The 25,599-nt window shown below is 40.6% G+C and overlaps 1 protein-coding gene across 19 annotated transcripts in view; it reads left to right on the top strand.

Moving 5' to 3' along the window:
• The window catches only part of TRAF3 (TNF receptor associated factor 3), a 69,964-nt gene extending 48,653 nt beyond the window's left edge, over nucleotides 1-21,311 (top strand). For 18 of the 19 annotated variants that reach the window (XM_040066555.2, XM_040066550.2, XM_040066554.2 and 15 more), the window contains 5 exons: nucleotides 690-764; nucleotides 2,558-2,650; nucleotides 7,101-7,241; nucleotides 12,161-12,335; nucleotides 13,535-21,311. In XM_040066555.2, the coding sequence (XP_039922489.1) occupies nucleotides 690-764; nucleotides 2,558-2,650; nucleotides 7,101-7,241; nucleotides 12,161-12,335; nucleotides 13,535-14,106 (1,056 nt within the window). In that variant the 3' untranslated portion in view covers nucleotides 14,107-21,311. The remainder of the gene's footprint in view (nucleotides 1-689; nucleotides 765-2,557; nucleotides 2,651-7,100; nucleotides 7,242-12,160; nucleotides 12,336-13,534) is intronic. The other variant, XM_040066558.1, reaches the window with a different exon arrangement.
• Nucleotides 21,312-25,599: the final 4,288 nt, after the last annotated feature.

The raw sequence follows: 25,599 nt of genomic DNA, 5'->3' as shown, positions 1-25,599 counted from the left end.
ATGAGAAGTGGTCTGTGCTCATAATAATCCAAGATATTGGACTAAATCTCAATCTGTGAAAAATGCAGGCATTTTACTAATCAGTTTTAATCTTGTGTACTGCATTTTTTAAAAGTTACTTAACTGTACCTATTCTAAAACTCTTTGTCTGTTTCACGCAGTACTTGTTTAGTCTTTTTTTGTGTAATTTGACTGTTAAATTTAGGCACGGAGAATTGCATGTTATGTTTTGAAAAGTTGATTCCTCGTGAAATTAGGATTAGAAGAAAATGTACTTTACTACAGTGAAACTGATCTTAAGACTTGCTCAGAGCACCGGTAAAAAAATATAAAATTACTGTTTGAGAAAAGATTAGCCATTCAGTAAAGTCAAATGAAATCAAATAATTGTAGAGTACGTTCTTTCTGTTTGTTTTGGTTTTTTTTTTAAATTGGGTTGCCTATTGAAATAGTCTTTGGTAGAAGTTTCACTGTATATTACATGTATCACTGTATACTGTATTGGCATGTGCGTGTGGTTTACATATGTGTATATACAGAATTAGCACTTGAGATCAGACTGGAGAAAATATACACATGTGTGTTGTATGTTCTGCAAATGGCACACAATACAAACCTGATAACCTCTGCCCTTTATGTTATCATGCAAAAGTCTTTTTGCCAAAACTCACATTTTTTTCCTATTGCAGTTGAATGCACATTTGTCAGAATGTATTAATGCCCCAAGTACCTGTAGTTTTAAGCGTTATGGCTGCACTTTTCAGGTCAGTATATAACACTTATACTTCCCAATTGATGAAAGTCTGCAAATACAAACCTAATTCTTTGATGTGAAAGTTCTGGACTTAATCTAGTTTCAGTTAAGAAAATCATCCAGTTGCACCAAGTGATTATACAGGAGATGTTTGATTTTGCATTTTAAAAATAAACAACATAAAAAGCCCACACATTCCTGCAATGGTTTGCGAGTTCAGTTAGGTGTGTCTTGTTGAAATAGGAATATGACACATTTGAAGAACTTGTTAACTTAGGATAAGAGGAAAGTCTCTTTAGTTCTTCAGAAAATAGACTAGTAACTTCAGTTGTTTCTATGAAAGCATTTTCTTGAACTAAGTATGTTTATATTTTCTCTCATTTGTGTGTCTTAATATTTTTAATAGAGGTTACACGTAGGTTAGCACACTTAAAACATGTATTTTATGTGCATTAATATGTCTGTGTGCACACAGGTGTATAATCAAAGCATGAAATTTATTTTTTAAAAAAAGTTTTAGATTTTAATCCTGGCAATCCCTGCAACATTTAAAAAAATAAAGTCAGACCTCAGAGTTTAGTTTCAGTAGTATCATTCCAGTTTCTTCCAATATTCTGCTTACCATAAATCCTGGGGAATTTGGATGCTTATGCAATGAAAATATTAGTCAGGACATTTCAGAAACCGCTGACAGGAAAAAATGGCGTTTATCTGATAGAATGATTCATTTGTTAGCCCATGGCTATTTAAAGAGACAAGGAGTCGCCAAGGAGCAACACTTCTCAACAGATGATGTCCTGCAGGTATTTCCAGGTTCTTAAATAACGAGCATTCATCTTTTTAAGTGTTTTTAAGCAATGCTCTTAGTGATAAAACTGATCAATGCTGTAACCCTGCCCACTGTTATGTTGTACGTATTGCCATTCATTTTATGTATGTATATGTGTGCATATATGTACATATATCCACATATATATTTTTAGTATTTTATATAGAGTACATACCTTGAGGATCACTGAAACCCTTTCAGTTGCTTTGCAGCACTGTCTACCAACAAAGCTAATACCCTCTGCATTGCAAAGCACTTACTGAAGTAGGTGTAATGCAACATGATACAAATGAAGTAAGGAATGTGGTCTGCATCTTATGTACTCTGTATATAATTCTATGTGTGTTCTGTAAACTCTATATAGTGGTTATTTGTAACAGCACTTATAGGTTGTGCAGAGGCAGCATATCTGAGTATCACGGAACAATCATGGTAACGTCTCCAACATGACAAAATAGGCACTGTAGTAACTCCCAGTGTAGTGTTTACAAAGGTGGCAGTTTCCATTCATGATAAACTTATCTTAAATATTTGTCTTTAATATTCAGCTGAAGGAAAATGCAGTGCTTATGAAGCTGTTCATGAAATACAATGGAAGTTTTAAATTACAGTTAGTGGAATTGGAAGTTTCAGATTTTATATGACTCAAGGGTTTTATTGCGCTTTGTTTAGTTCTAAGCTACACAGAAGACTCTAAAATACAATTCATTTTGTAAATCTTGTTCATTTTTATTGTTTCTGAGTTATCAAGCACACTGGATGGAGTTACATAGCAGTTGTATAAAACACTTGCTATATTAAATATATTCCTGATTTTTCTAAATTCCCAAGTAGATTTCCCTCCTCTACAGTTCTGCAACAAGCACCTGTGAACCAAAATATGTAGTGTTGGTTCGATGTCTTTATATACTCTTTCTTTGTAGGTTTAAAAGAAATGGAATTGGCTAAAATGTATAAATTCTTTGTTGTCACAGGGAACAAACCAACAAATTAAAGCACATGAAGCCAGCTCAGCAGTGCAGCATGTTAACTTATTGAAAGAGTGGAGCAATGCTCTAGAAAATAAGGTATATCTTCTACTCACTTCTAATTTTCATTGACTTCTTTAAATCATATAAAAGTACTGGAAGAAGCACTTTTTCCCTGTTTCACAGCTGTTCAACATCACAGCTAAAGCACTGGTAGGCTTCAAAAGCTATCAAGCCATTTTAGCATATCTTTGTACCTTTGTTATATAATAAAAGGCTGTGAGATACTTGGCTTCGTAGCTCCATGGACAATTTTCCTCATTGATAACTTAATGACAACACTTTTCTTCACACAGATAAACAGTCCAGTATTATATTTCCTCTCCCAGCTGCCTTCTTAAAGAACAGAGAGTTCAGAAAGCCATGGCAGCACTGTGAGCTGTATCTTTGCTGCCTTATAATTTTTCCTGACGTAATTTCAGAAGTGTGTAATAAACTGGTTATTTATTTTATTTATTTTTGTTCTTGCTCTCCAAACTTAAAGACCTGCACAGGTTAATTATACATACTGTAACTCATGGCATGATGATGTCTGCTTTAGTGCTAGACCAGCATGAAGTTCTTGTTGCAGGGTTTCCTTGGGACCCCAGGTTTTAAATTGTTTGGGATTTGGGAGATGCTGGGAGTTGTATCAGCTATGGTCTTGTGAATAAATTTGAATGACTTAACCATGTGTTCTGCGAATAAAATGCAAGATTAAATGCAATGATTAAAAAGATACAAAACTTCAGAACAAATTAGTGTTTTCTTAAATCCTTTTGAAAAAGTCATACATAGACATCAAATTGATGTTTCTATATTTTTAGGGGAACGAAGATCCTAGAATTAGCAAAATATTCTACAAATGCAGGCCCAAGAGTCAGGAGCCCCTTCAGACTTACCTCAAATGAGTTCACAAATAGCAATCCCAGTGTAAGCTCAGAGGCACTTAGGATATGATTTCTGTCATCTCAGAGCAGATCACAAGCTAGAGTTCAGCAGACTCTGTCTAGAAAGCACATTCCCTTCTTGGCCAAAAGAGATCTCTCCTGCCTGGCTCTCCAGCAAGGTCATGCAGCTGCAGGAAGCAGACATTAACTGCAACAGTGTAATGTGTTTTTTGCCCCCAGCATGTTTGTTCCTGAACTGCTTGGTTTTGAACTTGAAGCCTCTTAGGGAAGCCATTGAATCTGGGAGAGGTCTAATACAGGTTTTTTTAGATAGAATTTTTCTATGTGTGTAGGTAGGCCTTAGTTTGACGATCCATAACATTACCTAAGTTTTCTTTTGCATTGTGAAACTTCGTCGATGTAGGAACTTTACATTTTTCGGTTTTGAGAGATACAGATTCATATCCTTAGTTCGTTTTTCATTAGTCTGATTAAAACGACACAATTTATATCACATCATAGGAAAAAACCCACGTTCCCTGTGACTTGCAGAATAGATCATGTTCTGCCTTTTGTCAGTGTCCTGAGAGGTGCTTTGTCATTTAAGAAAAGCCCAGTGGTTCTATGTTTGTCTCTTACAGACCTTAGAGACTATACACTTTACTACTGTTTTATGTTCAATTCTTGTTTCAACTTTCATTTAGGACATAACTGCTTATCATCGTATGTCCATTTTTTTTTTTTTTTCTTTTTACTTCCTGCTTTGTAGACTTCTTCCTATTCATAATAAAGAGTTGAATCACTGGAAATCCCAAGCCAGTGCCAAGTTACCAGAATAGCTAACCGCATGTCATATGTCAGTGACTTTATTCTAGGGAAGGGTTACAAAATGATTTGTAACTTCATTGCTGTGTGCCCTTGAGGAAAAAATGAATGCGCTGAAGAGCAACAGTGCAAAGTCAACTTGGCTGATGGGTGTCTCAGAAGTCTTAGCCCTGCTGAAGTCAGTTGGAAATATTCTTAGTTTGTATAGGGTCAAGATTTCATTCTCTCTGTGGTACGTCTGGAGGGGAAAGGAGAAGTTGTCTTCTCCCAGTCACCACATTCTTTAAGAGTGCATGTGGAGCAGGCAGACTGGAAGTCTTCAGAGCTGCAGAGCTTATGCTAGGTTAGGGGTTTGATATTGAATGGTGCTGGTGGCAAAGACTAGCAAGAGAAGGTCAGATGTAAAACCTTGAATCAGAACTTTGTGAGGGGAATGAAAATTCAGTGCTTTTTTCCCCCTCTGTGATGGCGGAGAATTGCAGGCTGAGCTCCCACAGTTTTGTAGGGTTGGCTGTAATCAGTTGAACATAATTTTGTGGTCTTCATCATATTCTCACAGAAAGCTGGTATAAACTGTTTTTTCTTTCTTAATATGAGACTTAAATATGGCGCCTGTCTGAATACAGTTTCTTGTGGCATAAGTTTTTTTCTATTCTTTTTTAGTAAGCAGCAACAAGCAACAGCTTGATTTGCAAAATTGCTGAATAAGAGCATGCTTTTACCTAGGAATATTTCAGATATGCCAGCTAAGTAAGCGAAGCTGATGCAATTTGTAATTAGATGCTGTGTTTCCTTTACCCTTTTTAAAATTGAAGTTCTGAAGACTTGTGCTGAAACTATAGTTGGGAAACTAAGTAGTGTTAATCTTTTTTTTTTAATTCACAAATCACAGCCAAACTACAATTGCTGACTTAGCAATGACAGTTCTGTATGATTAAGGACTACAGGACATAATTCTACTTCTCTTGCATTCTGTAAAGCTGCGTGGAAAATCTCAGTACAAGACAGGCCCACGTTTTATAACTTGTGCAAAAATGGGAATGCAATGCTTAGTGACCCAGCTGCCTTGTGTTTGGGAGGCCTGGGGAGGAAACAGTGAGAAAAGGGAAATGTAAAGAGCACAATTAACTAAACAACTCTGATTCATTAAGGAAATGGAGGATGCAAAAAAATAAAACATCCACACAGCAGATCTTAAATATCTGGGAGGCAGAGGTACTGGTTTAAATTTAAGTTTGTTCTTGAAAATTTTCTCTAGTACCTAGGCGTGCATTCCTTCAGCCTCAATATTGCTTCTCTCTCTGCACTGACAAACTTAGCTTTGTCTCATTTTTTTGTCAAGTTTCTTTTCCCAGTTTTTCATGTAGCGCAGAACTAACCTATGTGTGTATATGCACACATACTGTACAGTACTATATTGAAAAGTAGATACCCATCCATATATTATGGTATCTCTGTATTTTTGGGACCCTGTCTAATGAACTTGCTCAATTCCTGTGGACTTTGATGGTCCTTTGTCTAGTTTAGGCTGGTTCAGAGATTTGAGATAAATTACCTTTTCAAACAGGCTGGGTTCTGCTAGGAATGCAGTGACACATAAGGGATTTGGTGATGGTGTCTGATTAGAGGGCAGTTAGGGGGATGGAATTCTGCAGTGGCACCCACAACAGAAGTGAAGATGGCTTAACCTCAAACTAGCCCCTCTAATAGAGGCCAGGGAGTAGATTTTTTTTTTTGAGAACATGAAACATACAAGTAATTGGTCTTGATGTGAAACATTTATCAAGATTTTTTTGGGTCTGAAATGGTGCTGTGTCATATCCATATAAAGATCTGACTGTGGAATAGTCAGGGCATGTTCAAACATCATCTTATGCCAAGTGTTTGTCTTCTGCGTTTTTGCTGCTGAATGATCTTGCCTGGGGGAAAACTACATTTCTCAAAAAAGCAATGCACCACCACCGAGCAGCCCCCTTCTCCAAGCCACTTTAATGAACAAGCACTAAGCAGTGTGACAGAAAATATTTACTGTATTACTTTCATCCCCAAGGAGATATATAATACAATATTCTTTTAACAAGGCTCATGTTTTAACAATAACATGAGTCACTAATGAATAAATTCATAAAATGTCAGTACAGAGAGAGAATATAATTCACAGCCTGTAGTTCTTTGGTCTTTTCTACTAGTAGGCACCATTGGATTGTCCTTTAAATGCATGGATCCTTTCTGTATTCACTCATTTCAAGAGTTTTCGTCACCATCACATTCTTTTAAGTCAAGTCAATCCCATGCAGATGTTTTTCCTTAAGTTTGCTATAGAGGACAGATTGGAGCAGGTGAAGAAGATTACTGTTCCCTGATCCAACTAGCTCAGCTTGTCCCTGGTGTCCGTTCTGTGCAGGGCTCGAGTTCTTAACGCCAATTTAGAGTCAATTAGGTTGTTTCTTCCAAACTCCAAGCAACTCCCAAGTCAATTGGTGGAAACCAGGAAACCAAGCCATTAAACAAGTGAATAAAGAAAATGTTACATTTAGACACAAGTTCTTTGCTGGTTTTGTCTCCCATCTGCACTTCCTTAAGCTAAAGTTGTACCAATGCCATACATTTGAAGTACAAAAATAGCTCTCAGAAGGTTGGGGTTCATTTATTTATTTATTTACTTATTTGCAAGACATGGAGAGAGATTTTTATTAGGATCTTATCCCTTTCATGTGTTTAAGATAGCTTTAAACTAACAAAGTTATAGGTAATTTAATAAACTTTGGCAGGAGTAATTGTAGAATTTTTTCCAGGTGGCCTTGCTCCAGAATGAAAGTTTGGAAAAGAACAAGAGTATACAAACTTTACATAATCAGATTTGTAGCTTTGAAATAGAAATTGAAAGACAGAAGGAAATGCTGCGGAATAATGAATCTAAAATACTTCATTTACAGGTAAGAAATACAGAATCTTCCCCATTAAAGCAGAGATGGTAGTAGCTTCTGTTCTGTGCCTTTACACTTCTGAAATGAGGTGGTCTAATTAAAAAGGGGGGGAGAGATTTTGCATTATTAGAGCGCTTCTGGTTTGTTGTTTAATGGGTTAAGATACTTCACTAAAACACTGCAATTGCCTAACCTATGTTAAAACAAAAAAAATGTTTAAAAAGGGAAAATATTGAAAACAAAATAAAAATCTTAAATGAAGAATATATATATTATTTTTTTACTTAGAACTACTTAAGGAAGTCCCACCAAAGGGCAAGATTAACGCTGTAAAATTGGCAAGTATTATTTCTTTTCTACTTGCCGGTATTTAACAAAAAACCATGAATTGTGAGTGAGATCAGTCTGATGTGGATTTAATTCAAGCAGAGCATAATGCATTTGAATACACTCTTTTTATTTAAAAATCCACATTTCTGTCGTCCTTCTGCAGAAAATTTATCTAGTTATTCCTTTGCTCATAAGTCTGAGTTTCATGTTCTGTGTTTCGAATGACCTGGCCACAAGCCAGCATGAAACTAGAAATCCTCTGGATGCCCTGGTATGGTGGTTAGCCCAAGCTGAAATTCCTTGCTCTGTATTCAGAGCTGACTTGGACCGTGGATGCTGGGAATTTTTATTAGCTTGCATGATACTAACCACAATTAGGGAAACCTCAGGAGATATTTAACAAGCAATTGTGGATGTATCATTTACACATTAATGTATTATGTTTGCTGCTAGAATATCAGCTACCTGTTGTAGCATCCACCTTGAAGGAATGTAAATAAAATTATCTTTTTCACTTACTATTCACTTCACATATAAACTGCAAATGTTGATAATTCCAGAAAGATAAATGTATCCAAACCAGTGTGTGGCTAAAATACATCCAGGAACTCAGCCTGGAGACCCTTGATGATGGTTTATAAGGAAACCTTCAAGTTTGGCAACTGCAACATTTTTCCTTATAGTAGTTATTTCTTTCCATGACCTGCCCACTTAGTAACCAGCTCAGCTGCCTTAGTCATTGTTACTTGTCTGATGATAGTCTGGGATATGGCTGCCTGCTTGCAATATTGCATTCTGACACTGGGGAGCTAATCCTTGTATGTACTGATATTGCTGATTGAATCTACCAGGAGGTAAGTTAATTTGTAAAACCTGGAGTTCTTACACATGCTGTCTCAATGGCCAGCAATGAGAGTGGAAATGGAAAAACCATAGAGCAGAATTTTTCACTGTTGTCTTAAATGACAGATTGCAGTATCTTTTTCCTTGAGCTGTAAGTGTTAGCAAAATCAATTTTCAAATGGTTGGTTTAGGAAAAAAGAACACCCCAAACCACTACAAAGCAGCAGATTCCAACAGGTGGCTTTGTGGTGGTAATAAGTACTGGAGAAAATGTTTTGCTCTTTTTCCTTTTTCTTTTTATCTCTATCTTTTTTTTTTTTTTTCCCTTTTTTTTCCCTTTTTTTTCTTTTTTTTTCTTTTTTTTATTTTTTTTTCTTTTTTTTTTTCTTTTTTTTCGCTCCTGCTCTTTACTTCCTCTTGCCAGCTATTTCAATTTAGTTATTTTAAGCCAAACTGTATTTCAAAGCTATTTTAACCTGATCCCTTCTGCTTAGCAGGATTTTCTGGTTCTCTCTGATTGTTAAGGGTATCCTGGAAACACACCTCAATTTGTTTTTTCCTGGACAATGGGATCCTCCTGTTGCCCACCAGGAGTGGAAGGAGTTACTTACGTTTTGTGAGCCATTCTTTGCCTGGGTTTTGTTGAGCAGCCATGGTTACACTGACCAGTTCAGGTCTGGAAAATGAGTATTAGCTTAGTCCCCCAAGACCTACAAATGCTACTGATGTCTAGTACAGTTCCTTTTTTGGCTGGGGAGTGGCAGCAGCATCACTGAGCATCATCTGCACTGTGAGGCATCTGACACAAGCAGTGTAAATGCATCAGGGGAGTCTGGGCACTGGCAGGAACCTCAGCCTTAAGCTGTTTTGTTTTCAGATGAGTTTTCTACCTACTGGTCTCTAGGGAAAGTGTTTTTACCAAGGGGGAGTGATACTTTTTTTGGCTGCTGTCACCTCGAGAGGAACTTTCACATGCCGTGTCCAGCCTTTCATATGGAAATGGCAGCATGTGAGCAAGCCCATTGTAATTGGAGTGGGGACATGAGGTACTGAAGGACAGAAGGAACAGTGGTAGAATGATTTGATGAGTAATACCTTCCTTCAGAGGAGAAGGACACGTGATTTCTTTTCCAAGTCAAGCAGTACCTTTTCTAGTCTGTTCTTTAGCTTTTCAGTTTCGCCCTATCAGTTGCAGCAGAAAGGTCATTACAGCTCTTCAGTTCCTCATGACATTTTCTGAAATTCTTTTAGAAAGTATAGTGCTAAAATTTGGGAAGTTGTTAGAAATACGAAACAAAACCCTATATGAAAATCAATATCAAAAGGAGCTCACGATGGTTTGCACCAAGCACGTAACTCAGGATTAATGATCCAGAGAGGTCAGTTGCTAGAATAAAAAGTGAATGCAGAAAATTGATATCTACTTGAAAATTTATGAGTACAGTGTGAGACATCTGTGTGCTTTCTAATGGAATAATTAGAGTGAAAATCTCTACTGCTGCATTAAATTCAGATTTAGTACATCAGTATCTCCCAGCAGGAGGGAGGTTGACTCCCTGTTGGGTAAAAAGATGGAGATCCCACTGCTTTTTAAAAATTAAATAGAAGTCTTATTTCTGATTAATTGATATCTCTTGAATTCTCACATCAAGGTAGGATAGACAAAAATGCTCTGTATTTGTCAACGTGAAGCAGAAGCAGCTAAACCAGAATTGGTTATGCATGCACAAAGGTAGAATGTTGCACAGGTTGATGGAGAGAAGTGGGTCCCTAATAACAAACTTCTCCCAAAAGAATAGCTCACGACTTTTCTGCATGTTTAGCACTTCCCCACTTCATGTAAAAATGTGATAATTTATTTTGTTTGATGCTCTGTTGGTCCAAAGAGGCTCAAGCTGTGAGGCACTGTGCAAACCCCAGACATGTTACTTTCTTGCCTTGGAGAGGTCATGTTTGGTATGAGTAAAGGAAAAACATCAGACTTGGGCATATTTTGAGTTAATTTTGCATGTTAACTGTGAACTAGTGGCCAAATGCTTTGGTTCTGCTCCAACAACATGCACTCAGGCCATGCTATGGTACGTTTCCTTATATATATGGCTAAGAGCCCTTCCCTGCTCTACAGTCTGATTACCATCAGCCCACGTGGGAGGGTGTGACTCTATTGGTAGGTGATGTTTCCTACATCCAGGCAAGCTGCTTCGTATATTTACTGGGACCAACCTCTGGCATTTATGACTCAGTGCACAGCTTTCCTTCACAAAGCCCTGATTCTGGAAGTGAGAGATACATAACTTGTTCTAAAACATGAATATAGAAATAAATAGTTAATCCTGAAATATGTTAAGATTGCTCAGTGGCTTTGAGACAAAAAATTAGACTCCTAGGACCTGATTTTGCTAGCTGGCTCATCAAATTGACAGCCTTCAATTAATGGTTACAGACTTGCAATATAACTGAAACCACGTGATTAAAAGCAAATGGCTCAAAGGGGAAATGGAAGTTGCATGAGCAGAAGGGTTTTCCCCATCAGTGGGGAACACGGAATCCATATGGCCAAACAGAAGGCAAATGCAAAACAAATTAATTTTCTTGTTTTGTATTCAACTGCCACTTTATTTTTGTGAAGAAAGGAAAAGCCGTTTTTACGTTTCTTGGCTCTATATGATAATAAACTATAAAGCTATAAAGTTAGATTTGGAATTTAACTGTAGGTGGTAGCAAAAGTAGTTTCTTCTCTCAGATATTTTTTTATCATATGAACTTCACAACTGATTATAGGGTTCTGGCTAAAATTCCTGCTAGTCCAAATTAGCTGTGATAATGTGAAGTGCTGTGTATTTTTTGTATCAGATTTGAGGTAGACTGGGAAATACATCCTTTATATTTGTAATATACTAAGGTGCTTGCAATGTCCCTCTTTCAGAGAATACTGGCCTTTCTGTCTATTTCTTTCTTAAGTGTTATATTTCAAGCATTTCCAAATCTAGCTGGGCTGTTTTTTCCTTTGTTTTCTTAAAAAGACTCAACAGAAAACACCTTCAAAATTCATGGGTTATTGAGTTTAGGAAGTAAAAGTGGGAATTTTAAAGGTACTTAAGGGGACAGAAGTGGTCATTTTGCTTACATTTCTGAGGGCTTCTGATATGGGCACATAATAACTTAGGCTTTGATGACTGATTTATGTGAGCTGGGAGCTTGCACATGTGTGTGCTCGTGTTCCATGTGTGCAAGAATAATGATGTTTTCCTGGAGGCATAAGTTATTTTGCTGTAAACCAATATAAACCTGTGCACATGGGCAGCTATTTGATCCACACCACAGGAAGCTGTGCCCATACTTTGTTGCTTAAGTACTGTCACGTGAAACCCAACAAGTATCAGCCCATAATACTAATATTGAGACATTCAGAAAATTGTTCTTATACTGAAAGGTTTGAAAAAGAAGAAGGAAAAAAAAAAAAAAAAATCAAGCTACCTTAGGCAAGAGGTACGCACTAACAAGTTCTTTTTTTAAAACAAAGCTATTGCTAATTCTGATAGTGCTCTACCTATGCAGCACTAAATATTTTTTAAGTGTTTCATACATACCTGGCAATTCCTTTAAATTTTCAAGGTTTGTGTTATTAAAATAACAGACGTAAGCAAAACTTGTTTATATTGGAATTCACTCTTACTACCAACATAAAATCTGTTTAATTTGCATAAATGAATGTCTTTGTGTTATTTTAACTCGTGTGCTATTATTTTGTAAAGCGAGTGATAGACAGTCAAGCAGAGAAACTCAAAGAACTGGACAAAGAAATCCGTCCCTTCCGACAGAACTGGGAGGAGGCTGACAGCATGAAGAGCAGCGTGGAATCCCTCCAGAACAGAGTGACTGAGCTGGAAAGTGTTGATAAAAGTGCCGGGCAAGGAGCTCGGAATACAAGTGAGTGTAAGCACAATGGGCTGAGGTGCTGTTGAGAGCAAAACGGTGTCCCTTGAGTGGCACTCCCATTGTGGCTTTCATATGGAAACATCAACAATGCTGATTCTTCTGATTTTTGAGTAGGAGATGGTGTATTTCATTTGTTGATGGTGTGGCATTCCTTGCTTTTTCTTGGGCTTGATTCTTGTCCTCTGTTTTGTTTTATTGACTGTTATCTTGACTGCATTGTTAGCTCATTATAAACAGTTTCTCAATTGATCTTTGATAGCTCAGATTTCAGCAACTTCTTTAAATATAGTCTTGGTATACTGACATCTTTTACTTCTCCCCTGTGAATGGATCAGTGCAGTTATCCACCTGAAACCATCCATCCTGATTCTGTTAGACAGGTGCATTTGATCCCAAGAAAACTGAGATCTGCTTAAGAATAAGGTTATTGTGCTTCTGAATAAAGACTGAAATTCAGCAGGACAGTATAGATCATATGCAAGCACTTAAATGATTGTGACAAAGAACATTTAAATAGACCTAGAAGATAAACCTGCCTTACGAATTTATCTGCTTCTCAGTATTATGTGTTGGCCAATTTTGCCAGTAACATAACAAGAGTACCCTGAAAGGGAAAGGGGACACAGAAAACATAGCCCTCCCTCCAAACTAAATAAATAACCATGTAATACAAGATCTAAGCTTGAATTTTGGATTTTTTTTTTAATGAAGATCTGTAGACATTGTAACAGCACTGTGCTTCTGAGACAAATAGTGTCTAAAAAGAATGTTTTGAGTGATCAGGAATGCTTCTGAATTTCAGTGGGATTGCATAGGATGTGTAACTGCTTCTAAGGTCTTACCTGCTAATTAGCAATCTGCAGGTAATGCTGCCAAGTCTCCTTTCAAAAAATGGATGCCTCTAGTTATACTGTTTAGTGACCAGGAAAAAAGTGTTAGCTGATTTGAATATTTGACTATTTGACTTTTTACTGCATGTATGATTAACACCCACGTTTGTAAAAATCCCAGCTAACCTAGATACCAGCCAGCAAATTAGAACCTGTAGAAATTATTTCATCAGTGGCCAAATGCACGTTGGTTCTCGAGGAGGAAAGTGTTTTCACGCACAATAGCGGCACTGGTGGTTGATTTTTACAGTCCTTAGTGAACAGCAGGTTTCTCACCCCCACCCTTTGTGTTTCTGACAGGCCTGCTGGAGACCCAGCTGAGCAGGCACGATCAGATGCTGAGCGTTCATGACATTCGGCTGGCTGACATGGACCTCCGCTTCCAGGTTCTGGAAACTGCAAGCTACAACGGAGTGTTGATTTGGAAAATCCGAGATTATAAACGTCGGAAGCAAGAAGCAGTCATGGGGAAGACTCTGTCCTTGTACAGCCAACCCTTTTATACCGGCTACTTTGGCTACAAGATGTGTGCCAGAGTTTACCTGAACGGAGATGGCATGGGAAAGGGGACGCACTTGTCTCTGTTTTTTGTCATAATGCGTGGAGAATACGATGCTTTGCTTCCTTGGCCCTTCAAACAGAAAGTGACTCTCATGCTCATGGATCAGGGACCGTCTCGACGCCACTTGGGAGATGCTTTCAAGCCAGATCCAAACAGCAGCAGTTTCAAGAAGCCAACTGGAGAAATGAACATTGCGTCTGGCTGCCCAGTCTTTGTGGCTCAAACTGTTCTAGAGAATGGAACGTATATTAAAGATGATACTATTTTTATTAAAGTCATAGTGGATACATCGGATCTACCAGACCCCTGACATCCACTGGGGGAGGCGGATTAAACAGAAGGCAACTCCGTTTGGGGGTTTTATATCAGTTTGTCTTCAATCAGAGGTCCTAAAGATCACAGAACCACCTTGTGGAACAGATGGAAGAGTTTGAAGGCATAACTGCATAGGGTCCAATTGCAAAAGTAGCAACACATTAAGAAATCATACCATGGTATATTTTTTACTAGAACTAGCAACACTTGAGCTCTGAAGAATCACTTATCCCTCATCAGGATAGTGATTATGGTCAGAGAGGATTTTTTTTTTAACTTATTAATGATCTAGTCAATTGGAGGTGAAAAGACATATACAGTATGTGCTGAATCAATTACTGACTTTTATTTCTTTTAAGCTAGAATACAAGAAAAACCCTTCACACATGGGCTAGCTGGAAATTGTCAGCATGTTAAAAGAAGATGAAGTAATGTTGCAGTTATGATATTCTTTGAAAAACTGAGGTGCAATCTTGTCTGAAATATAGTATATTGTCTTTTTAAGGCCTCATCTGGTCTCTGTTTTAATAATTACTTTGTAAGAAGATCTTGGAAAAGTATCCATGTCTTCTCAAAAGTATCTGAATCAAAATCATATTTTTATTTAAAGTTCTATTGTTACAGAAAACATTTTATTTTAAAACTGTTGATAGACTGATATTTCTTGGAAGAAAAAAATAGAAGATATCAAACACTGGTTATCACTTGTGATAGGAAAAAAAAAACTATTCAATTCTGTTATTTCTCTTTAGAAATGTAAACCTACAATATATGTCGTAGTTAATGACACTATTTCAAAATTAAGGAAAAATCACTCATGGATGCTGTGCATCATTATCAGATTTATAATTGTTTTCACCCTAAAATAGGGCATTTGTTGAACTTTGGAGTTCTAAACGGAATCCTGTACATTTTTTAAAGTTCTGCCCCATGCTTTCCAATCAAGCTATATATGTTGCACATTATGCTGTCAGCAGTATATAGTATTTTCAGTATTGGGGAGGAGGATTAGTGCTGAAAAAAGCCTCTATGTTTGTTCTGTACTAGCAGCCATTGCTTCAAGACAAACCAGCAATGTCTTAATACAGTGATGGTGGCTTGCATGCATACATGTGCCTTAGATGTGCTGTGCTGCTTATAAACCATAGCTTTTTATTCAGATTAATTCTGATATCTGAAATGGTAGTTTAATTGGACTTCAGGCATAATGTTTAGCCTTGTCTTCAGAGCCCTTAGGTACCTTGCAATGCACGAAACAGAAGCTAAAGCCCGCTCCTTTGGCTTCTGCAGCTTCTGTGACTTGGCCATGGTGGAATCCATCCTGCTGAGGTGCCAAAACGTTATGCTCAGTGCTCCTATGGAGCTTGGACTAGACAGTCTCCATGGCCACTGTGAAGGCAGGCAATATTTCTCCTCTAATGCCTGTGGCTGTAAGGTGGCATCACTTGAAACGAATCCATCTGAGAACTCTGGGGCTGTGAATATGGATGCTCGTGGCAGCTTCTCATAGCAGACAAGCATCCTAATGGGGAATGCATGGGCTTCTTTCTTGTAACAGCCTGAACTGTAGTGGAAAGCATTTGCTAGCCCTGAAACATGCTGATTGCAACCTGCTGTGTTCATCTGCTTCTATTTAATCGCCTGTGACAAGCAAGTCCAGAGTCACAGCCTGACTGTGGTGCTCTTCAAAATCCTGCTTAAGCAGAGCGGGCTTGCCACCACTGTGTGTTCAGCCTTCATGGGCTTGAAAAAAAAAACAATTGCATCTCAGCCTTTAATGTCAGGCTGCATCAGTTTTTCTGCTTTTCTGAGGCATAGTCACAGTTTTTGTCTAAGGTGCAGTTGAATTCATGCCTTTGTATTTCAGCTTGTCTTTGCTGTTGTCTTTTTTGGCTGTGCCTTCACACACAGTGCCTGCAAGAATTATTTATGGATATACAATGCATGCTAAGTGGTCTTCATGGGTTTTCCAGGCACCTGCTAGAATACTGCCTGCTGCTGACTGTCCTGACCGTCAGCAGCAACTTGTCTTCCTTTTCTTGCCTTCCATTGTCCGGGTACTGTACTCCCTCTGTGGTACGTGGCTGTCAACAGGTGCAAGCTCAGATGTGGAGGCACGTGCTAGCATTTAATTTCTAGCACAGAAGGAGGATGTTCTGCACAAGAGATAAATATCTATAGATATACCTGCATCTATATATCTCTAGATATAATTGTATGGCACTTGCAGTTTTATGCAGGGTGCATAAGTAAACCCATCACTTATGCTTTAGGGCGAATGTTCGCTCAACTTGTGTCATTTTAATAATTGTGAATGTAGGCAGCTGAGCTTTTGTGTTTGTGCATCACAGAATTTTACTGAAAACAGGATTCCCAAGTGGAAATGTCCAAAGGACTCTCCTCCCATTGCTAATGCATGTCTTGTAAAATTAAATGAAACCGTTTGGCCATCTCAAAACAGTTTATATCCTGTTTCAATCTGGGACTTGGAGGAGATTTCTAGTATAAGCAGGGCCCAGCATATTCTACAGATTTGTGACTACAGTTTCCAACTTCTGTGACAGAATTGCGCTTCTAAATCCAAGCTCTTTAAAAGAGGAGGAAAAAAAAGCATTTCCAGCCTTGGTGATTGAAAGAGGACTTTGAAACATGCGAATGTGTAAACCAATAGGGAAGTCTTCCTGAGTCCGCACACAGCCTAAACTAGTAGCTTTAAGAGATCTGAATATCTCGTCTTGGTGGGATATTGACTCAGAAACTTCACAGAGAAGTTTAAATATGAACACTGCTAACTATCTAAATGCCGATCACTGTAGCAGAAACATCAGTCACTGTTGTATTTCACAGATCTCTATGCTGCTTTCCACATCTCCCAAGTGCCAAAAGCACCAGCTGCCAGAATCTTCAGCTTCACTTGGGCAGCTTTTATAATGCAGTAATGTGCTATCGATATAAAAATATTTTTGCATATGTGCTTTTTATCACAGTTAATAAAATGGAGGCCTACTGCACTTATTTTTTAAAACTACATGAAGCTGCCAGAGAATTTCCAGTTTGCCAGCCCTGCGTACTGTGAAATCCAGGATCTTGCTACACAAATGTAGACACCGCCTGCTGTGGAATACCTGAAGCCTTGACTGTAACACCCCTTTCTCCGCAGAACTCACAGGCCATCTCTGTAGAGTTCTTACTGTGTACATAGAAATCGGTTTCCTCTGCTTTCCAGCAAGGAGTATGTAGCATTTTGTGAAAACAAGGCCACTGTATATTCCCTAAGTTGAAAGGAAAAGATACCTGGTGCTTTACTCAACACTTTTAAGTTATTTAACTGTTTCTCTCATCGCTGAAATGCCCTTTATCCTTTTTCTCTTTGTTCCTGACTGAGATATCCAAAGTTTTCCAGGGACTGTCTGTTTAAAGTGATTCGTGGGACAACACCCTACCCCCCAGGTATACTCTTGAATCCTGGCAAACTCCTGGGAGGTGCCACTGTTGCAAGGGAGTCCCAGAGTATTTGCATTACTTTGAACAGAATTTGTTCAGTGGAACCATATTGTCCTCTAGTTAGTAATTCTTAGCAGCACACAGCTGAAGTCTCTTGCTGGTGTCCTTTCTTCACGATGACGCTCCAAGTTATGTGCAAACCTCTTCCGTTTCCAGCTTCCTCTAGGGAGATTCCAGTGTGTGCCAATCTGGATGTTGCCCTTCGTGTGCACTCTTCAGCACAGAGTGAGTGCACCTGTTGCCTAGTCTTGAGTCCTAAACAGGATGAAGCTATTTGGGTGTTTAAAGACCAGCCTGCAGTTATGATGCAGGACCATGTCTGCATTGCTTCTCTGAGCTAATTAATTGGGGTCTTGTTTCAGTTACTGTCTACACGGTACACCTTCAACTGCTGACTTACAATATGCAATGTTGATTTCAGCCTTGTACTGTAAATGTTCTTCACAAAGAGAATGTGCAATAGGAAAAGGGAGTGGTGGGTGGCGTACTTCTGATGGAAAAAACACGCTAGATTTTTAAAAATATGAAAAAAAAAAAAAAGAAATGCAGTTTATTTCCTTTTCTCGTGGCATTTTCTATTTGGAAAAGGAAAGATGAAGATATGTGCCTGTTTTTGTGCCTGGTGAATTTCTCAAATGCAAAGGTAATAGAGATTTGTGTTAGCTGGGATTTAAGTGTTGAACCCATGAATGTTAGGTTGTGATTGTATCGTTTCTGTTTCCTCAGCTCACTGCGATTATGGCTTGCTGAGATGGAGTTTAAAAGCTACCACCTATTTGTATCTGTATTCCATCACCTGGGACGGGCATTTCACCAACAGTGCAGGGTATCTGTTGATATTTTGTTTAGTTTTTAAAACACTGGTGCTCTTTGGTCCAAGACAGAGAAGCATGTGGGGAGTGACAAGGAAAGCTGCCTGCACTGCAGAAGAGTGAAACACATGACTGCAGTATTGATGCCTTTGATATGATTTAACTATGCAAATATACAAATAGGTGAGGGGGGAAATTCTTGGGTTGCATACCTAATCTCTTAGATTTTGCTCTGTAAATTACTTGTATGTGTGTAGGTACATACATATACACACAGACATGCATGCACATAAATATGCAAAGTCTTTTCTTTACGTAGAAGTGATGAAACAAAACCCTTTCCTCCAAGTTATACTTGATCAATTGGTGCAAATGTCACTGCTGCTAAGGGAGGATCCTGGCTAAGGGCAAACTTTGGTTCATATCTTTCAGGTTTGAAGACCTTTATGTAGCAAACACTTCGTTTAGCTTTTCCGAAGACTTTGAATTGTAATTTAGGACGTACGTTCTTCCTCATGCTCTGATAATTTGGAGATTCCTGTCTTTTAAACAACTATAGTGATGGGCAACTTTTTAATTGAAAATTATTTCCTCTAATATGGAATAAAAAATAATTAAAAGAATCTGGACCTCTTCCCTGGAATTCCTGTCCTGTTCAGTCAGCACCTTGATATTCTGGTTGACCTAGAAGTCAAAGCTGCTGCAACAAAAATGATTGGTTTGGCAGTTTAATCTGGGAATAGTTTTTAGTACTGTGTACAGTGTATAGCAAGTGATATTTCTCTTTTTTGGAACAAGGAAATCAAGGATGATGTGAAGTGATTTGCCCGGAGTCACAGAAGGAATCTCCTGGAGCTGGGACTCAGTGAGAGATTCCAGTTCCCTAGTGTTATCTCTGAATCATGAGGTTTTGCTCTTTTAGTACATTTGTCCCTGAAAGGAACTGGAAAACGAGTTGGCATACCTTGAAGACCCACATCAGGACAGTAAGGGCTAGAATTAAACATACAAGCTGTCGTGATTTGGGGTTGTACACGCGTGGTGGTCCAGACGTGTGGCGTGAAGGCCGGCACAGCATGTCAGTGTGAGTAACAGCAGCAAACGTGTGTCCTGCTCTGTTTGTTCAGAATCATCCAACAAAACCAGTCTTGTTTGATGCTCCTCTTAACTAAGGAGGCAGAATACCATTGTACAGTGAAGTGGGTTCATCTTTGTTCTACCAGTCAGTGTGACTGACCATTTCTTTCTTGTGGGGCTTTCTCCCTTTTCCTGTAAACCAAAATCTGGAGGGCTTAATTGTTCTTGCCTCTTAATCCAGGCCTTTGCAGAGAAGCACCAGATAGGGAGGCTGTGGAAAACTTTGGACAGCTGATTCAGGGACATCCTCTTAAGATTTAAAAGAGTAGTTATATGACACACAAGGGATCTGACTATTCCTGTTTCTCTTCTAGTGTATGGTCAAGACTGCAGCTTCTGTCTTCCATTTCATGATGTCAGTGTAGATACTAGGCTGTGTTTTTTCATTATTTTCCCTCCAAGTTAGGATTAGTTCCTTAGGGTTCAAGTAAGTTCTGAATTTCACAGAGAAGCACCAGAACCAAATCCCTGGATTCAAACATCCCAGACTTGATGTGGAATTCAAATCTGGATCCCAACTCTGTGGCTTACTAACCTACCCATTCAGGGAAGGGTTTGTTGTCTCTATGTGGTGTTTGTGTTTTTGGTCCTTTGGAACTAAGCTTTTAATTTGGTTGCCAGTTCTGCAAGGACTTTTTAACTTCTTAGCGATGCCGGTGTTCACACGCTCCATTGCTGGCAGTGTGAGGCGTAGTGATAAAATTTGACTCTGTCTAAGGGTTACTGAGATAAACCAGCATTATCATTCGTAAAGGTCATTTTCTTGCATAGTGTTCCGAGCTTTGTATTTGAATATAGCTCGCACCTGAAAGGACACATCTTCCAACTATGACCTGCATCACTGGCAGAGAGTTGTGTAATCTGTACTTGTGGAATGGGAAGGTACAAGCTTCCATCGTTGCTGATGCATCGTGTAATCCACCTGTTTTGTTTTTCTTATAGCTGTTGTTCGGTTAATACTTTTTTTTTTTTTTTTTCAGTTTTCTAGAAAAAAAATGGGGAAGTTCAGGATTTTTTTTCTACAAGGTATAAAACTCCAGTGAATTAGTGGTGACTAGAGACCTGTGAAAAATACCCCATTAGGAGATGATGGGCTAAATGTAGGTCCATTTCTCTTAGACAAGTAGGATAACCTTTTAAGATGCATGGAACAACATAATAATCGGGAAAACTAAAGCTTACATTTGTTTCCAAGAAATTCTGTGAGAACTATCTATGGAAAAGACATCAGTGATTGAGAATAATGTACAAATTAATGTGTTTGAAACTTGTGTATCCATTTCTTTAATCTCATACTCTTCAGTGAACGGTACACTTGTGTTCAGTTTTATGATCAAAAACAAAGACCAAAGAAGGCCAGCCTCATTTGATTGTGTATATTCTGCCTGTCTTAATTATCAATAGCTGTAAGGATACAGTGCAAGTGATCTGGTAACCAGTGGTTCTTGTCCTTTTCTTTTAGGGGGAAAAACAATTTAAAAATGTATAATTTATTGCTCAGCAATAACCATGTTGTTAAAATAATAATTAAAAAAAAAAAAGGAATTAGCAACATGTCTTAATTTCCCAATAGCATTATTATATGTTGTATTTCAGTTTACTGTATATTGTGTTTTTGTATTTATTTGTGTTTGGAGGTCTTGCTATGTCTTTTTGTGTTTAAATGCTAATAAACAAGGACAGTGTGTAAGAGTGTAGAATGCTGAACTCTGAAATGCTAAACTGTGTTATTAAAGGAAGAATAAATAAGTAGGAAATAATATTTTTAAAAAAACCCCCAGTGTGTTGAATTTGAATGACTGCTGTTCACTTGCAGATGACCAGGGTGCATCCTTCCTCCTCTGTGAGCCTGCTGCGTGTTGGCTGTTCTGTGAGCTTTGGGCTCACATAAAGCTTTACTGTGGCATTTCCCATCCTCTGCAGAGGTGACTTGCCATAACTTCTGTCAGAGTCCTATCTTCCATGTGCTAACTGCTGGAACAAATCAGGCGCTGGTGTTCATGCTAACATCAGAGTTGAGAGCCCTCATGTAAACAGACTAGAAACAAATGGAATGGCTTTTCATGCACTTGTAGTACGCTGCTTTCCCAAAGAGGTGTGGGGAAGGTGGGCTGAAGCATAGCTTAAATGTCTAAGAGATGTAGATTTCTTAATTCTTCTTGTGTCATTAGTGACTCTTCTCAGCTCAGAACTGCATGTCGGGTGTGTGCTTGAAGTCACAGAACACGATGCAGTCTGTACAAACACCAGGCAGTTCTGGAATGTGTGGAGCAATAATATTTCCACCACGTTTCAGATTCAGCCTAGGGATGAAAACCCTGATCCCCTGGGGTGCTGTATGCAGCATGCAACTTCAGCTGAGCGCCACACTGTTGTTCCTTCCCTATCGTCCCTCCCACCCCTCTCTTACTGAAACTGCAGTTTCCCTTCCTTCCCATCGCTGCAGGGGTAGTACTGGGTTTAGCAATGCAGGAATGTCCTGCCTGTGCTCAGACACCAGACTGCAGTGTCTTGGCAAAAGCCGCCGCCGCGTTGCTGGCGCTGGAGTGGGAGAACGACCCGGCCAGCCCATACCGGTGTTTGGAATGGTCTGAAAGCGCTGGGCAGCCCAGTGCCTTCTCTTGATAAAACGGGGATGCCAGAGAAATGGTAAGTGCAGGCAGGTGGGCATGGTGAGAGGGGAGGGTGGCTAGGAAGTGCCATCCTCACCTCGTGCAGGATGTGCTGAGCTGGATGTTCCCTTCTCTGCTGAAAGCAGTCGGTTCATGTGACTCTGGATGCTCCAGCTTCTGCCATCCTGCTCATCAGCCTTTCCACTCGCTCTCCCAGCGTTGGCACTTGAGGCTGCACTGCCTGAAGCTCTTCATATCTGCTGTGGAGTGTGAAGGAGTGGTGAGCTTCCTCATCTTAATGAAGTGGGTTACCTTCCAGCAGAGTCCTCTGGAGAGGAGACTCCTCCTCCCAAATTGGGGAGCTTGGTGCTGCTCAGATGCGACGCTTCCATCATTACAGAGCAGCAGGATAAGCAGAGAGGAAACATTGCTTTAAACGTGAAGGCAAACACTAATCCTCTCCTGGCCTCCCTGCTCCTCCTCCCCCAGCAAAGAGTCATAATTGATGTGACATGTGGTGCTCTCCCTGGCTCCAGTGAGGCTTTATAAAAGGTTTCTCCTTCATGCTGGGTCCCAGAAGGTGACCACCAGCTTCATGGGGTGCTTTCCCCCCATGGGCCATCTGGTACTTAAGGTGACAGGAAGAGAGTGCCAGCTCTCGGAGCACCAAGCAGCCAGGGAGAGCAGGGTGAGGAACTCCTGGGCCACAGAGGGTGCTGGCTGACAGGAACACTGCCAGAGCCTGGACCTGCTGCTAGGCCATCTCTTGGAAGAACTGCAGGGTTTTTTTAAAGTTTTTGAGAAGCTTTCCAGAGTTTCAAACTTGGGTTTGCTTGCTGAATGGTAAGAAGTCAGGGGTTTTCAAAATGTTCAGTGCTGTATATGCTCCCTGTTTGCTTTGATGTGACCAAGTCCTGGAGGAATGGGGAAATATCCAGTGATCAAAACAAGTGGTGAAAGAGGTGATTTCCTCCAACCATCCCCATTTTGTGAGTCAGTTATGTGATTCCTTCCTGCACGCCTGGATTGAGCCCTGGAGGCTGTTCCTGTCAAGTAATGCATCTGGCTTTTCGTTTGGCCAAAACAGGCGAAAACCCAGGTACCTTCCCTACCACCCTTGACAAACGTGGCACCTGGGGAGGCTGAGCCCACTCAGATCTCTTGCTCCTTCAAGTGGGTCTTTGGCAGTGAACACTGGAGCACAGCACACGCTCTGGTGTGCTCTGTAGGCTCACAAGAATGGGGAATGGCCCAAGCCAGGAACCGAATTCCCACTGGCTGGGCTGGCAGACACAGAAGAGGCCTCAGGGACTGACTTCCTCCCCGCAGGCTGCACCTTGGGTTAAGCAATGTTTGGGCACAGCTGGTTTGGGTGCAGCTGTGTTTTGGCAGCGTGGCTGTGTGAGTGGAGGTGGGAGCTGTCTGCAGACACTGCTGTGGGCACTCCGTGGCTGCTTTGTGCCAACGCAGAAGCTTTGCAGAGATCACTTGGATTTCTACCAGGTACTTTTAGCTGGCAGGTAGGAATGGCCTCTGCCTGGGCATACCCTGTGCCATCAGCCCGCAGGAACACAGGCGAGGTGTGAGCCTGTCCCCAGCCGTGGCCCCTTTCGCCGGTGTCCCTGGGGTAGGTAGTGATGGCTGGTGAAAGGTGCTCAGTTTTCCGAGGATAAAAAGAAATCCCAGCCACGCACAGGGCTGGGTGGAGTGGGCTGGTTGCAGTGTGCAGCTTGGCCTGGGCTCAAGGCTGAGAAGCAAACCTGGTTGTTCAGACCCCTACATGCGCACAGATCTCGCTCCGTAGCTGCTCCTTGAGGACACCGCTAACATGAAGCTCTTGTTCCCCTGCTTCACGCTACAAGATAAAAAGTGAGTTGGAGTGTGGCTTCCAGGTAGCTCTGAGATCAAATGCATTCCCCTCCAGTGACTTCCCCTGCCTTGCTGCCCTGATGGTAAGGTGACTGCTGGCTGCTGGAGGCCTGTAAGTCCTGGGTGAGTTCCTCTTGCTGAATTGGCCTGGAGCTCCAAAGAGGGATTTTAACTCCCCAGATTGACTGGATATTCAGCTTCAGGTCCTGACCAGCCCTGAAATGAGGCCATGCCTCTCCCGGCAGCACACACAGCTCCTCTGCCACCAGAGGTTGGTTCTGGCAATATAGATGGTGCTGTTGCACCCAAGACTATATTTTTTTAAATTAAAGGAAATCCCACGTGGGGATTTTCTCTGTTTGATGCTAGGGGCTGTCTGTTTTAAGGGCAGCCATGAGACAGAACTAGAGAGGCTGTCACTTGCCAGGGCATTTCTCCTCATTTATTTAAGCTTAGTTTCACATTCAAACCTTCAGCAGTGCTGCACTTTGTCAAGGAGGCTGGCAAAGAGTGTGTGCCAACTCCCACAGGGGGTGGTGGCTTTAGCATTGGGCATTTGGAGCCAGTTTCTGGCACACCTCTGCCTTCTCCCCTCTCTCTGTTTGAGGCCACAGCATGCAATACAGTTACCACAGAATAATTTTTCCACACACACTTAATGACTTTCTGGGGCCACTGCCATTGCTGCTTAGCTGTTTGGAGGGCTGCAGGACGCATGTGCTTGTAGGGAGCAGTTCTCCACCTTGGGGCCTGGTGCCCACACCATCACTGCTTTGTGCTCAGCCCTGGGCTCCCTTTCCAGATGCAAAGTGCTGGGTCTGAGCGCTTGTATTGTGGAAAGTCCCTTGTGTTGCAGGATACAGCTTTTAAGCAGTGAGGAGAGCTGCAGTTGTACAACAGGGAAATTCTGAGAGGTGCTGGATGTCCCTGAAGGGCTTTAGGAGGTGGCTCTGCTGGCTGGCGAAGGGGAGCAGTGTTTTTGGCTTTGATGCCCATTTGTAATTCAGTGCTGGGAATGTCAAGCATCCAGAGTGCTGCTTCCCCACTGTGGTGGGGATGTTCTTGCCCCCCACCCCCAGGGGTATTGTGGGCAGCCTGCATGGGGGAGCAGAAGGATGGGCAGGAAGCAAGGAGCAAAGTGTGCTGATCTCTGCATTAGGGCAGCTGCTTTAATTTCTGGGGACTGATTTCTCCTTCCTTTCAACTTTGTTTCACTCTCCCTTTAACCACCTGATCCAAACCTTGCTCCTGTGTAGCCTCCCATTGTGCCCATCTGGTCCTGAGGCATGGACAGCAGCAACAACAAAAGCTGGGATGGAGAGGAGCATGCTCCAGCCAAGGGGAGAGACCCACAGCGAGGGCTGGGTTATTCTGACCAGGTTATTCAGCGATGCTGCAGTGAGCACCTGGCCCCAGTAATAAGTTTTGCTGGAATTTCTGTCATTCCTCTACCCTGCCCTGTCCTACCCTAATGCTGGAGCAGGGACTGTCCATCCTTGAACAGGGCTTCCCAGGCAGATTGGGGATTTTTGACCTCTGCCTGCTTGCCACATG

Source organism: Hirundo rustica, chromosome 6 (genome assembly GCF_015227805.2).
Source record: "Hirundo rustica isolate bHirRus1 chromosome 6, bHirRus1.pri.v3, whole genome shotgun sequence".
Lineage (NCBI taxonomy): Eukaryota > Metazoa > Chordata > Aves > Passeriformes > Hirundinidae > Hirundo > Hirundo rustica.
The sequence above is the reverse complement of the archived record's forward strand: the minus strand, read 5'-3'. Positions and strand labels throughout refer to the sequence as shown.